The sequence below is a fragment of the Equus przewalskii genome, chromosome 4 (assembly GCF_037783145.1).
Source record: "Equus przewalskii isolate Varuska chromosome 4, EquPr2, whole genome shotgun sequence".
Lineage (NCBI taxonomy): Eukaryota > Metazoa > Chordata > Mammalia > Perissodactyla > Equidae > Equus > Equus przewalskii.
In genome coordinates this window covers 63,131,931-63,148,091 of record NC_091834.1, presented here as the reverse complement: position 1 = coordinate 63,148,091, position 16,161 = coordinate 63,131,931, and the positions used below count along the sequence as shown (strand labels likewise).

At 43.2% G+C, this 16,161-nt stretch overlaps 1 protein-coding gene across 1 annotated transcript in view; it reads right to left on the bottom strand.

Moving 5' to 3' along the window:
- The window catches only part of FKBP9 (FKBP prolyl isomerase 9), a 40,437-nt gene that overhangs the window by 2,457 nt on the left and 21,819 nt on the right, over positions 1–16,161 (bottom strand). Inside the window, exons 7-9 of the mRNA XM_070616203.1 lie at positions 8,482–8,668; positions 2,592–2,737; positions 1,062–1,225 (exon numbers count right to left, since the gene is read on the bottom strand). Coding sequence (XP_070472304.1) covers positions 1,062–1,225; positions 2,592–2,737; positions 8,482–8,668 — 497 coding nt within the window. The remainder of the gene's footprint in view (positions 1–1,061; positions 1,226–2,591; positions 2,738–8,481; positions 8,669–16,161) is intronic.

Below are 16,161 nucleotides of genomic sequence, written 5' to 3'. Positions count from 1 at the left end.
GGATGTATTTTCAAGATAGAGCTAGAGTGATTTCCTGATAGATTTACTATGGCCTATGAGAGAAAGAGAAGAAAGATTGCTGAGTGCTCTCACCTGAGCAACTGGAAGGCTAGTGTGGCCATTGAACGAGATGGGGAGGGCTCTGGGTGAAGCAAGTTCGGTGACGGGAGAGGATGTCAGGGGTTCAACAAATGAAGGTGTCAAGCAGGCAGGTGAGTATATGAGCATGAAGTGGAGAAAGAAGACCGGATCGGAGCTACAAATTTGGAGGTTATCAGGATATAGATGGTAAAGCCATGGGACTGGAGGAAACCACCAAGTGAGTCACATAAAGGTGGAGAAGAGAACAAGTTCAGGACTTAGCCTGGGGCACTCCAACATGAAAGAGCAGAGAGAAGACACCTGAGAAGGAGCTATAGTGAGGTAGAAGGAACATCAAGAAAATGCGGTGTTCTGGAAGCCAGGGAAAGAAGACTTCATGCAAAGGAGTCAGCTGTGTTGAAACAAGAGAATGAGGACTGACTGTTGGATTCAGCAACACGAAAGGCTCTGGTCGCCTTGGCAAGACCAGGTTCAGAGATGTGGAGGGATAAAAACCTGACAGGAGTGGGTTTAAAAGAGAATGGGAGGAGAGGAATTGGAGGTAGGGAGGACAGACAATTCTTTTGAAGTTTTTGCTGTAAAGGGAGCAAAGAAATAAATGAAATGGAAAGATGCATCAAGAGAAGGAAAAATAATAGCCTGTTTTTACGCTAATGAGAACAATCTGGCAGCTGGAGAAAAGCTGATGATGTAAGAGAGGCAGGGCAGAAGGCTGGAGGGACATCCTTGAACAAACAGAGGTGGAACACATGGAGAGCTGCACGTCACCACGGGTGTGAGAGGAAGAGGACTCTGTATGTAAAGTGCTTCGTCCATGAGTGTGTAGGTTATCATCATCACAAGAAAAAAGCACAGCTGCCCTCCTCACTCTGAGAAGGCTCTGCATCCAGAATGGGTCCTCCAGCCCAAGGAGGCTCCCTGAGCTCCTTCGGTCCCACTTTCCTTCAACAGTCAGTTACCTCTTCGAGGAGGACTTCTCCATCACCATCCTTGTCGATTTCTTCGAAGAGGTTGGCCGACACCTCGCCGTTCCATATGAACATGTACCCCTCGGGGAGGCCCGCCACGAGCTCCAGCAGCTCGATGTCAAACACCAGCACGGCGCTGCCAGGCACTTCTCCGTCTGCCTCACCGACAGGGGAGGAGGCAGTGTTAGCGCCAAGGACAGCGGGCAAGCCCGTCTCAACCTCCTTCCCCCAGCCCGGGTTCCAGCTGCCTCAAGGATGGCAGACATTTCTTATGAAAGCAAAAAAGTCAGCATCGGCAAGTGGTTTTTCCAAACTGTAGACAGTGACCATTAGTGAGTCATGAAATCAGTTTAGAGGGTGGTGACTAGCATTGTTTTTAAATTAAGGAACAGAATAAAATAGATCAGAGTACACTGCACATAGAAAGGATAGGTATTATTTTATGAAACTTGAGTTTCAACTTAATATATAAAACTACGTACGTATCTATGTATAAATTGTACGTTTATGTGTAATACAGATTGAGAGAGAAAATGTATTTCTTACTGGGTGCCTTGGTAAAAAAAGCTTGAAAGCCACTAATAAAGACTACAGTGGTAGACCTTTTGAATAAAACTAACAGCAGAACTTAAAGAATAATACGGTATGCCTTAAAAATCACGATCTGAGATATGACTATAAACACAAACTTGAAAACAGTATATACTATGTGAATAAATATATAAAGTGTAATTTGTATTATTTAAAATTATTATTACATATTATGTAAATTATATATTATAATTATTTATTCTCTATCAGAGGAGCATGGTCTTATAGGATACACAACCTATTTTTTAAAATGTCTCTTCTCGGATTGGTGGGAGTAGCAGAGAGTATTTTTACAATTATTTAAAAATTGTGAAAAAGAGAAAATCGATCCAAAGTGCCTATCATTTTCACAAGTGAACATTCCTATCTCCTCCATCTCCAGACAGCAGGAGCATAAAAAACCTGAAAAAGAAGGGGCCCCCAAATGCCCACGGGAAGGAATCATTCTGGCCGAAGTCATGAAGTAAACCATCTAAGAGCCAAGACGGCGAGGTAGAGCCAGTATTTCCAGAACTCGACACCAATCTCTTCCGAGAGGAAACCTCCTTGGATAGCTTACAAGGTCAGGAGAAGCGAAAAGCAAGGGCCTGCAGCATTCCAGCGTCCCAGGAAACATTCCGGAAGGAAGCACTTGGCCTCGCTAGAGAAATTGCCTGGAAAGCTCCCTCAGGGACATTTCCCACACTTGGGTTTGAAGATCCAAGGTTTATTTCATGGTAACCTCTGCCTTCTCAAGGAAGCGTGGGGTTAACACTGAATTCACAGCGGTCTTCAAACAAAAACACTAAATACTTAAAAAAATTAAAACCACAGATTCTTTGGGTTTAAAACGGAAGCAGCATATTGTGGTTTTAAATACAGCACCCCAAAAACCACAAATTCAGACGGTGAACGTGCCCCAAACACCCTTTAACACTGTCGCTTACTCACCCACGCCGGCCTCCCCATAGCCCAGGTGGGGTGGAATGATCACCGTCCGTTTCTCTCCAACGCACATCTCTCTGAGACCCATATCCATTCCCAACACGACTTGTCCAAACCCCAAAACAATATTATACGTTTTGCCTAAATTCCACCTGAAAACAAAACAGAAGAGGCCCTGGTTAGGTCGCCGACCCATTGGTACTTGAGAGTGTTCTCATGAGAATACATTGCTTCCCTGGCATGCCACTGCACTGCCAAAGATACAGAGCCCCATCTAGCCAGGAGGAAACGTCAGACAACCCACAGTGAGGGGTATTTCGCAAAACAACCAGCCTGAAATCTTCAAGTGTGTCAAGGTAAAAATCGAGTGAAGAATTCCAGAGCGTTGGAACATATGGGAATGGGATCCTTTTTTTTTTTTTTGAGGACAATTAGCCCTGAGCTAACTATTGCCAATCCTCTTTTTGCTGAGGAAGACTGGCCCTGAGCTAACATCCATGCCCATCGTCCTCTACTTTATACGTGGGACGCCTACCACAGCATAGGTGTGCCAAGCGGTGCCATGTCTGCATCCGGGATCCGAACCGGCGAACCCTGGGCCGCTGAGAAGCAGAACGTGTGAACTTAACCGCTGCACCACCGGGCCAGGCCCCAGAATGGGATCCTTTTGCCATAAAAGACCTCACAGGAACATTTGGCAGAACTTAAGTGGGGTCTGAGGATCAAAAGGTAGTAAAGCATCCAGTGTTAACTTCCTGATTTTAATGTATGTATTGAGTTATGTAGGAAAATGTCTGTGTTTGTGGGAAATGCACAGGGGTGATGCGACACAATGGTGGCAACCTACTCGCAACGGTTTAGGGGAAAAAATGTTCTTTGTACTGCTCTGGCCATTTTTCTCTAAGTTTTAGTCAGTGTTCTAGTCAGGAATTTTCATGAGAATTTTTAAAATATATAAAGTAGTTAAAATTTAAAACTCTGGCAGGGGAAAGGGGGGGTGGGGGGAGGGCACAAAGGGTGAAGGGGTGCATCTACAACATGACTAACAATAATGTACAACTGAAATTTCCCAAGGTTGTAAACTATCATAATCTTAATAAAAAGTTAAAAACAAATTTTAAACTCTGGGTTTTAGATTCAGCAAGACCTGAGTTTGAATTCTGGTTCTGCCACTTAATTTCACCCTGGGAAAGGTAATCTCTCAGTTTCCTCATCTATAAAATGGAGATAATAATAGCTATTGCACAGGGAATGGTCTAAATAGTAAATAATACATTATGCTTGGCACAGCAAAGAGGACGCACAAAGAGCTCAATAAATGCATGCCTTGAGGGTGTAAAGTGCTGGTGTCTGTAACAGTCTATGACTCTAGAAAGATAACTGCGAGTTTAACTTGGGCCATGGTTTTAATTATCCTTTTTTTTTAAGTTGAAGTATAATTGAGACACAGTATTATTTTAGTTTCAGGTGTTCAACATAATGATTCAACATTTGTATACACTGCAAAATGATCACCACAAAAAAGTCTAGATACCATCTGTCACCAAACAAAATGAATACAATATTATTGACTACATTCTCTGTGCTGTACATTACATCCTCATGACTTATTTATTTTACTACCTAAAGTTCATACTTTTTAATCCCCTTCACCCATTTTGCCCCCCACCCCCCGACAACTCTCCTTCCCTCTGGTAATCACTAATCTATTCTCTGTATCTATGAGTCTGGGTTTTGTTTTGTTTGTTTGTTTTGTTTTTTAGATTCCACATAAAAGTGAAATTAAGAGGTATTTATTTTTCTCTGATTTATTTCACTTAGCATAATACCTTCAAGGTCCATCCATCTGGTTGAAATGGCAAGATTTCACTCTTTTTATAGCTGAGTAGTATTTCTTGTGTATGTATGTGTGTGGGTGTGTATGTATATATATATATATATATATATATATATATATACATATATATCCATTCATCTATCAATGGACATTTAGGTTATTTCCATATCTTGGTTATTGTAAATAATGCTGCAACGAACATAGGAATGCATATATCTTTTCGATTAGTGTTTTCATTTTCTTTGGATAGATATCCAGCAGTGGAATTTGCTAGATCATATGGTAGCTCTATTTTTAATTTTTTGAGGAACCTCCATACCGTTTTCCATAGTGGCTGCACCAATTTATATTCCCACCAACAGTGCACAAGGGTTCTCTTTTGTCCACATTCTCACCTTGTTATTTCTTGTCTTTTTGATAATAATAGCCATTCAGACAGGTGTGACGTGATATCTCATTGTGGTTTTGATTTGCATTTCTCTGATGATTAGTGATGTTGAGCATCTTTTCATGTGCCTGTTTGCCATTTGTGTGTTTTCTTTGCAATAATGTCTATTCAGATCCTCTGACCATTTTTAAATCAGATTTTTTTTGTTATTGAGTTATATGAGTTCTTACATATTTTGGATATTAACCTCTTTATCAGACATATGATTTGCAAATATCTTCTCCCATTCAGCAGGCTGTCTTTTCATTTTGTTGATGGTCTCTTTTGCTGTGCAGAAGGTTTTTAGTTTGCTGTAGTCCCATTTGTTTATTTTTGCTTTTGTTTCCCTTGCCTTTGGATCAGATCCAAAAATCATTGCTAAAGCTGATGTCAAGGAGCTCACAGCCTATGCTTTCTTCTAGTTTTATGGTTTCAGGTCTTACATTCAAGTCTTAAATCCGTTTTGAGTTAGTTTTTGTATACGGTGTAAGATAGTGGTCCAGTTTCATTCTTTTGCACGTGGCTGTCCAGTTTTCCCAACACCATTTATTAAGAGACTATCCTTTCTCCACTGTATATTCTTCCCTCCTTTGTTGTAAACTAATTGACCATATCTGTGTGGGTTTATCTGTGGGCTCTATGCTGTTCCATTGATCTAATGCGTCTGTTTATATGCCAACACCATAATGTTTTGATTACCATAGCTTTGTAGTATATCGTGAAATCAGGGAGCGTGATGCCTCCAGCTTTGTTCTTTCTCCAGATTGCTTTGGCTATTCAGGGTCTTTGTGGTTCCAAGTTTTAATTATCCTTGATGCCCATGGTCCCCAGAGAATCCAGATAAATAAGAGCTGGCTCTATCACCTCAGTCACTACTGAAAGCAAATCTATTTCCAAACCTATGGCATTCCTACCACTTTCTGAAGGCAAACAATGGGAATGCTCCTCAACGCCGAGGAACAAGAGCCTCCCCGATATCTTGGAGCCCCTTGATGCCCACCACCAGGTGGTGACAACATGGAAGGGACAGCCCCTTTGGGTCACATCCCCTTCTCAGGCTTCCCAGCCTCCCTTGGGTGCAGAGTTGCTGCCTCTTTCTCTCTTCAAGCTGGTTCCCAGGGCCAGGCTGATTCTCTGGGGCTAGCAAATCAAAACAGGACGGCATTTGTCCTACCTAGGACGAAACCAAAACAAAGCCAATTCTGGCACTGGAGGCCTTGGCTGAAGGCCTGCGAGAGGGCATGTCCCCAGTCCCATCCCACACACAATCCCTCCTTTGTCAGCACCACAGAGGTGCCCTCCCACTGCCTTTCTCCAAGGACCATGGGGATCTCCCATGGGACTACTCGGTTTCCAAGTCTTACAGAATATTCAAGAACTCATTTAGTTATCAAATAATGAATGTTCATTCTTCCCCTCTGAGGGCAGTTGGAACACACATTAAGAAAATCCTCCAAGCAAACAATTTGTTTTCATGTGTCAACCCTGAAAACCCCACTGATTCTTTTTCCTCAGGTTATCCTTTTATTTTTATTTTTATTTTTTGCCAGTTTTTCTCTCAGACATTCACCTCATTCCTTCTGGGCATTCCCAGCTTCCCATTCATCACAGGCTTCCTGCTTCCTGCCTGCGGGCTGCCCTCTCTGACTCTCCGAGCCTGTTCCCCTCTACCCTCTCAGCCTTCAGGAACCAGCGCCCATAGCAGCACCTGCCTTGTTGTTTATAGAGCCCACGTGGGGCTTGGAGCGGGACCAGGTCCCACCTTCCAGAAGGGGCTCCTCTCCCCAACACAGGTAGGCAGATGCCCGCCACTCTTCCCACTATCTCATTATTCTGAAGCTTACACCCAGAAGAGACCAGCAGAGACAGCTGGACACTGCTCTTCCATGTAGATTTCCGGATAATACAAATGACTCTCTTGATACAGAATGTAGTCTCTGATCAGAGGAAGGAGAATCACATGGCTCCTGGGCATTCTGCAACAATACTGCGAATCCACCAAACACATCAGAAGGCAGGAAGACCGATTCTCTACTCGAGAAGCATATCCTGAACTCACTGAGAAGGAATTCCTTTGTTCATTTCCCACCCTCACTTCCCCTTTCCACAGCGCTAAGAGCACCAGATAAGAGTAGGAACATGAGCAAGAGCAATGACAGCAAGCCCTGGACCTCACAGACTGTTCTAACCTTGTGGACCATTTTCACACGCATAGACTCACTTGATCCACCAAACAGCTATAAGCTAGGCTTATTCCCTGCCGCCCTCCATGGGCTTCCAACACAGACGCAAGGAGGTCTGCTGTAAGCCAGGTCCCTGTAAATCTGAACTCCAGAAGCTAGTATGTTATTTCATTGATTATATCATGCATATTTTTTCACATTGTAACATCTCTGTAATTGGGATATATTTTATAATTGACAGCACACCATTATTTTTTTGGCAATATTTTTACTTTCTTAGAGATACAGAAAATGATGCTTCTAACAATCAACACAACACATTTTAGATTTGCTGAAGTACGCTAAACGCATTAGTATACAGGGTCTCGGGGCACCAGAGAGAATGCTCTGAAGAGTATGTCCCTAGGGCTCTCTCTCCCCCTGTGCCTGGCTCTCTCCGACCACACTCTGTCACCTGAAGCTGGAAGGCAGAGGGACGGGTGGGAGGGAGAGAAGGCCCTCCCCATCTAGAATAAACACAGCAGCGCATACGTATTTATACGAAGCCCTTTTTTCTCCCCAAGACCAAACTTAGGACTCCAAGTCAGGCTCAATACAAAAAAAGGATGTACTTACGTGGAGATGTAAAGAAAGGCTGAAAATGTTTCTTTCTCAGAGAAGAGAATATAGTATTAACATACAGATACACTGAAGAATCACATACCCAAGAAGCAAAGCTCTTTTTATCTGCATGATGTTAGTTTATACTGTTGATTCCTATTAACACATTTTCAGATTCATCTCAATCAACCAATATTTACAAAATGCTCCCTTTGTGCTTTGCTTTGGGCTGGGTGTAAGGAATAAAAATGTGAATAAACATGCTGGGTGCCCCTAAGGTATTCAGACCAGCGACAGAGATAGAAACAAACTAAATAACTACAAGGCAGGTATACGTCAAACATTATGAGGCAACAGAAGTGGGAGCAGTTGACCCTTCCTAGGAATTAAGGAAAGAGTTTGAGAAAAGCAAGGACATTTAAGCCAGGCTAGAAGTTGGCCAGAAGGAAGGGTGTAAGCAGTTCACATCCTGCCCCACTGTACACGGCAGCCCTGGAAGGCGGAAGGTGGGCCCCAGCAGAAGATGAGACTGGCGAGGCAGAATGGAGCTGACGAGAGCACCTGATGCGCCAGACTGTGGAATGTGAACTTTATCTGTGGGTTAATTTTTAAAGACAGCAGTTATAAGATGAGACCTGTTTTTCAGAAAGACAACTGCATAGGAGCAAGGAGAGACTGTTCATAGGGAACTCTTCGGAAAATGCACCTGAGTATGATGTAGGCTTGAGCTACGCGGGGGGAAGGCACGGACAGAAAGCTCTCAACCAGTATCTGCTGAAAATGAGAATGGTGGGGACACATGACAGCTCTCCGCCAGGCCCACCCCCGCACCGTCCCGGCGGCCCTTACGTGGAATCCAGCAGGGTCCCATCCAGAAGCGAGGCGTTGTAGTGATACTTGAGGTAGTCCCCCTTCTTACTCAGCACCGAGCAGTCAGGGGGCTTGTAGCGGGAGGTGATGCTGATGGAGTCTGAGGGGTTGTGGAAGTCGATCACGTGGATGTCAAACACCAGCACAGCCGAGCCAGGGATATTCCCTATAGCACGGACAAGGGAAATGAATGAGTGACCCCTCCAACCAGCAGCACATGTGTCCCCCAATACCACAAGGTACCTCCTCACAGACCCCAGCGAGGAACACGGGACCCAGCTGTGAAATCCTAGAGAATACTGGGAGAACGGAGCTGGAAGGGCTGTTAGAACTGCCCAAACCCTCATTTCATGGATGGGGAAACTGAGGCAAGATTTGTGCAGGGTCACACAACCAGCTAGGAGCACAGTTTGGACTACAATTCAAGATGTGAGTTATGCTCCATGGAATCATTGAGCCTGAAAGATTTACGGCTCAGCTGGTCACAGATAACGAAACTAAAGCTCAGCCAAATTGAGGCTCACCCCGCTCCTACCAGAAGTTAGAGGTAAGATGAGAAAATCAGCTTAGATGAAAATCACTCCAGCCCCATCACTGGGCAAGAGAAACACAACTAAGAGAATCGTCATAGGAAAAAACACCTAGGCAAACAGGCCCATATACACCCCTCGTGACATAGTGTGCCTAACAGTTCATAACGTGCTTTTACAACACATCCTCCGTTTGACACAAAATTATTAATATACTTTTTTTCATTATCTCAACTTTTGAAAACATCGCCTCACATCTGAATAATGTTTTACAGTTTAAAAAAGTATTTTTCACATACATGCTCTCCTTAAATCTCTGCAGCAACCTTGGGGTAAGCATTTCCATAAGTCCAGGACTAGCAGATGCTCCATGAATTTTATGACAGCCTCTCAGGGGGCTGGGGAGGTGGGGACACCTTAAACACATGCATCAGTTGATAAATATACCCTCAGATAATTTCAGAAAAGTTTAAAGGTGAAAATTTTGTAAAGGGTGTTACTTAGAATCAAGGATATATTAACACTTTCATTGGCAGTTTAGAGACAAGAAACCAACTCAGATATGATATAACTTGTTGAAGAAACAACACAGGAGCCAGCCTGGTGGCATAGTGGTTAAATTCGCACACTCCACTTCGGTGGCCCAGGATATGCCAGTTCAGATCCTGGGCATAGACCTGCACACCACTTATCAAGCCATGCTGTGGTGGCATCCCACATAGAAGAACTAGAAGGACTTACAACTAGGATATACAACTATGTACTGAGGTTTTGGGGAGGAAAAAAAAAGAGGAAGATTGCAACAGATGTTAACTCAGGGCCAATCTTCCTCACCAACAAAAAAAAAGCATAAAAAAATAAAAAGAAATAATACAGCTATAGACAGAATTCAGATAGAGATATGTGAACACCAATAGCTCCTCCCCACCCATGCTCCGCCCATGTACTTTTCTGTGTCTGTTTCTTGGTTGCTCTCTAACACACACACACACACATGCACACACACTCTTAATGGATGCACTCTTCTAAGTGCCTTATATGTATTAATTTATTTAATTCTCATTATAATCCCATATTCACAATCTACAGATGAATAAACTGAGGCACAGATTTGGGGGCCTGCACAAAGCTACTAAGGTAGTAATTAGAGAAGTTTGTTCTTTCATAGCAGAACTCAGGTGCCTGATATTCACTTGTGATGGGAAATTACCGATGTGAGTGGTAACAGGGTGTAGGTGCCTTCCCACAGGAGCCAGTTATTGCAGACTGCCAGAGAAGGTTGCTCAAGAAGGTTGCTCAGAACCAGGGCTAAGGGCAGCTCGACAGGGGAAACCAGCACACACTAACAGGGACGAGTGGCTGCAAGGCCAGAATAGTGTTTTCTCAACCTTGGTTATCCATTAAAATCAACTGGGAATGAACCTTGGAAACATTATGCTAAGTGAAAGAAGCCAGACACAAAATCATACTGCATGATTCCACTGATATGCAATGTCCAGAACAGGCAAATCCACAGAGACAGAAAATAGATTAGTGATTACCAGACTTGTAGGGTGTGTGTGTGTGTGTGTGAAATGAGGAGCAACTGCTCAATGGGTATGGGGTCTCTTTTTGGAGTGATGAAATGTTCTGGAATTAGATCGTGGTAACGGCTGCACAACCTTGTGATTACACTAAAACTATCAAATTGTACACTTTAAAACAGTGAATTTTATGTTATGTGAATTGCATCTTGATAAAAATTAAGTTAAAATATCTCTCTCCTAGGTAAATATCCAAAAGATAGAGAGTCAAACAGACATTTGTATACCAATGTTCACAGCAGCATTATTTACAGCAGCCAAAGGTGGGAATAACTCAAACGTCCATTGACGGATGGATGGATAAACAAAATGTGGTATAAACACACAATGGAATATTACTCAGCCATAAAATGGAATGAAATTTTGATATATGCTAAAACATGGGTAGACCTTGAAAACATTACGCTTAATAAGCCATACACAGAAGGACAAATACTGCATGATTCCACTTAGAACAGGCAGATTCATAGAGACAGAAAGAACGGTGGTTCCCAGGAGCTGGGGGAGGAGGGAATGGGGAGATATTGTTTAATGAGTATGCAGTTTATGCTGGGGATGATGAAAAAGTTTTGGTGAGAAACCATGGATGGGCCTTGAGGACGTTACAATAAGTGAAATAAGTCAGACAGAGAACGACAAATACTGTATGATCTCACTTATATGTGGAAACTAAAAAAAGCCAAACTTGTAAAAACAGAGAGTAAAATGGTAGTTACTGGGGGATGGGGGGTGAGGGAATTGGTGGTTTAAGGGTACAAACTTGCAACTGATAGATAAATAAGTCCTGGAGATGTAATGCACAGTACAGTGATTAGAGGCAACAATATTGCATTATATACATCAAATGTGCTAAGAGACTAGATCTTAATTATTCCCACCACAAAAAAGAAACCATAATTATGTGATGCAATAAAGGTGCTAGCTAACACTACAACGACAATTACATTGCAATATATGTGTATCAAATGTACCAAATCAACATGCTGTATACCCTAAACTTAGACAATGTTATATGTCAAATATATTTCAATTAAAAATAAAATAAGGTTTTGGGTATAGACAGTGGGGATAGTTATACAACATTGTGAATATATTTAATGATACTGAACTGTACACTTAAAACTGGTTAAAATGGTAAACATGTATATTATACCACAATTAAAAAATATACCAATTAATGTAATAAACCACATTCACAGAATAACATTTAAAAAATCATATAATCATCTAAAAATCACCCGGGAGCATTAAAAATAATGTCAATGCCTGGCCCTCCTCTGGGATTCGGATACAGCTCACGTAGAGCAGAGGTCTCAGGCGGTGTCAGAATGTCCTGGAGAACTTGGGAAAAATACAAACGGCCAGGCCTTTTCCCCCTCAGCATGGCCGGGTTCCACGATTTTAAAGCTCTCCAAGTGATTCTCATCTGAGATACACATCAGTATCTGAGAACCGCTGGACGAGTGGGACCAGGCTTTGCATTTTTTAAAACCTTTCCAGGGGTTTCCAACAGACAGCCAAGTTTAAGGAAAACTATGCTAACCGGTCTATAAGTGACCAGCTGAGGAGACTGAGGAAAAACCCATCTCTAAGAGGAGGACAAGGGTGCAGGCCGTGTTACAATGTGGTGGGATTGGTGGAAAAGAAAGCTGCAGCGTGACCAGCTCCATTAACCTCTCTGAAGAAAACATGGGTGGATGGAGCCCAGAAAGGGACACCTCTGACAAGGGCCTGCTGGCACTTGGCCAATGCAAATTTAATCTCCCCTCAAAGGCCTTTCTCACGGCAAAAAGGAACACGGATCACCCACCACCATGGGCCGTGCCGTCAGCTTGTCCAGCACTTTCCTAATATGTAACTCAGCTTCTCAGTCCCAGAGGATCCCAGGCCCAAGTATTCTGATCAGCGGAGAGGAGGATGACACCCAGTCAAGTAACTATTGAGCATCCGGACTGCATGTCAGCTCCCAGGCAGTTAGCATGAGTCAGTCTCCAACGTGCCCAATTAACCCACAAACACATGTCTATAGAGGCATCCACAAGAACGGAAGCTCTGTGTGGGCTGGGAGTTTTGTTCATCTTTTCTCAGCTGAGTCCCTGACATCTACAGCAATGCCTGGTCATGAAGGCACTCAAATCTTTGATGGACTGGTAGATGAAGTTTCTGGGCCTGCAAAACAAAGACTAGACCTCGAGCCCTAAGATCTGCCTGCCTCAGGCAGCCAGCAGCCCTCCCAGTCCACTCCCATTATCTTACTCTGCCTTCCACAAAAATCTACAGTGTAGGAGTAAGTGCAGAGCAGCCAACAGGTGAAGCAATCCAGCATTTCATTAAGGCCCCAACACCAGTCTCCTATCTGAACAAACCCTTCACTGAAGGAGAAGCTGTCATTCAATTTTCTTCACTACAGTGCCTCCTCCAGAAGAGACACAGATGACAAAAAATAAAGGCAGCCGGCTAGCTCAGCCCAAGTGAAAGGCTACAGCTCCTGGTAGTTGTGGGTTTCCCCCAAGAGCTCTGGGACCTCACTGGGCCTCTTATCTCAACAAAAAATTGTTTCAAGGTTTGAACGAGCTCATACGCAAGAAGTCCCTGACACACAGAGGGTAAACTATTAGTTGTTTTCCTCACTGTCCTCTTTCCTAAGAGTGCTCAAAAGGTGATTTGGAAGTTGGGACACAGAAAACCATTGAAAGGGATGCTTCCGAAACCCCATGGGCAGAATCCATTCTCCCCTTCAGGACTGCAAACATATCCAAGCATCCTAACTTCCAGGGCTGATCTGGACACAAAGCAGAGAGCAGAAAGGGCCAGAGCCTTTCCAGAAGGTCCACCCCCTCCCCTCTAGCAACCCTGAAGGGAAAAATGACTGCAACAAAATGAAATGCTGATGGAGCCTGAAAACCCCATGGAGAGCTCAGCATGTCATTCCTTCCACAAATATTTACTGGACGCTTACTGTGTGCTTGTGGGATGTGGCAAAGAAGCCACAAACTGCCTCTGTGTCCGGACACCCTTCTCAGGTCAGTTGCATTAGGTCCTATGCAAACCCCACAAAGAGGCCAGGGGTGCTCATCAAAAGAGGACAGAGGCAGGCCCCACATAAGAGCACCTGGGTGTTACATGTCAGTGCGTGCCTTCCCCCGCAGCAACATGTGGTTCAGGAGGAAGCAGCCTCATGCCCAGAAAATTTATGAGACTTCGCATGCTTCCCAGAACCTTATATAATTCTTTGCAGAGTTCTGTGTCGTACTTGATAGAAAGCCAGAAAGAGAAAAACAATTTAAACAAATGTTTTCCATCAATACATTCTTTTTAGAGAAAGGAAGGATTAGTCCTGAGGACATAATGAAACACGAACATTCAGAAAGTATTTGGCTATTTCTGTATGTACTTGGCTAGAAGTAGAAATTTACATGATACGAAACAACAGAGTATCCAGACACTGGACAAACAGGTGGTGAAGCGAGCTTCTTGAGTGTGTTTTAAGCTGTGATCTGTTATGCCTTCATAAATCAGAAATTTAAGTCAGGAGGAAAAAAATGTTTCCCCATGGAACACCCTGGTTTCCAACCAAGCTGATGTTTCTTAGATCCTCTGGACAAACCCTCCTGGGAAAAGGCTGAAGATTCACATGATATAGCAGCAGAAGTCAGAAGAGGATTAACAAAATGAATGGGCACAGCCAGCCAGGCCAGTCAGAATCCCACCAGCAAAAAGAATAAAACAGCGAAATAAATACTGCATCAACCATTCCTAAGCAAGTTAGCAAAAAATGGTATATGAGAAAAAACATAATTAAGAAAGAAAATATGGTTTGGAACACTATGCAACCGTTAAAAAAATATCTGTTGGGATAGAAAGTTGCTCACAACAAATTAGGTGGAAAGAGAAATCACAAAGTAACATGTAGAGATGATCCCCTTTTTGTGAGTATTTATCACTGTAGGTGGCTATGTACTTCCTTTTACCTACAAACGTTCACATATGCTCAGAAGTACAGAAGGATATTCACTCCACAGTTGTATGAGTTTCCCATTGCTGCTATAAAAAATTACCACAAACTTGGTGGCTTAAAACAACACAAATTTACTCTCCTATCTCTGGAGGTCAGAAGTCTAATTCCAAGGTATCGGCAGGGATGTGTTCCTTTGGGAGTCTTTAGGGGAAAATCTGTGTCCTTGCCTTTTCCAGCTTCTCGAGGCCACCCTCATTCCTTGACTTGTGGCCCCTTCATCCATCTTCTAAGTCAGCAGCTTAGCATTTTCCCCTTTCTCTGACTTCCTACCTCCCTCTTACACTCTTTTAAGTACATCAAGGCTACCTGGACGACACAGGATCATCTCCCCATCTCAAGATCCTTACCTGAACCACATCTGCAAAGTCCCGTTTACCACGTAAGGTCACATATTCACAGGTTCTAGAGACAGGTCACGACATCTTGTGGGGCTGCTATTCTGCCTAACACATTACAATGTTTATTCCTGGGTGGTGGGATTATGAGAGATTTTTGTTTTCTTTGTTTATTTCTATTATCTTTTTCTAAAGTCAACATGTATTATTTGCATAATTTTTTTAAGATTGGCCCTGAGCTAACATCTACTGCCAATCTTTTTTTTTTTTTTCCTTCCTCTTCTCCCCAAAGCCCCCATACACAGTTGCATATTCCAGATGTAGGTCCCTCTAGCTGTGCCACGTGGGAGGCCGCCTCAGCAGGGCCTGATGAGTGGTACCAGGTCCGCGCCCAGGATCCGAACCAGCGAAACCCTGGGCCGCTGAAGTGGAGTGAGCGAACCCAACCACTCAGCCATGGGGCCAGCTCCACTGCATAATTTTTAAAAGGGAATTTGCTATTAGGGTGACAAAATGTTCTAAACCTGGATTATGGTAATGGTTGTAGAACTTACCACATTTACTAAAAGTCACTGAATTGTATACTTAAAATGGGTGAATTTTATGGTATATAAATTATACCTCAATAAAGTTGTTAAAAAACAAAAACCAAAAAAAAAGGAGGGTGTTTTTGGGGCCAGCCCCTGTGGCCTAGTGGTTAAGTTTGGCATGCTTCACTTAGGCGGCCAGGGTTCGGTTCCTGGGCGTGGACCCACACCACTCGTCTGTTAGTGGCCATGCTGTGGCTCACATAAAAGAAAAAAAGAAGAAGATTGGCAACGGATGTCAGCTCAGGGCAAATCTTCCTCAGCCAAAAAAAAAAACAAGGGTTTTGCAATTTACTTTCCAATGGCTTAATAACAACAAAAATGTAATTTTAGAGAGAGAGAAAGAAAATAAATATAGCAAGATGTTAACAATTGGTAGATCTAAGAGGAGTTCACTGGAGAGTTCTTTCAACTTTGTCATAGGTTTAAAAATTTTCAAAAGGAGGGGCCGGCCTGGTGGCACAGCTGGTAAGTGCACATGTTCTGCTTCGGTGGACCGGGGGGTTCGCCGGTTCAGATCCCAGGTGCAGACATGGCACCGCTTAGCAAGCCATGCTGTGGTAGGCATCCCACATATAAAGCAGAGGAAGATGGGGACAGATGTTA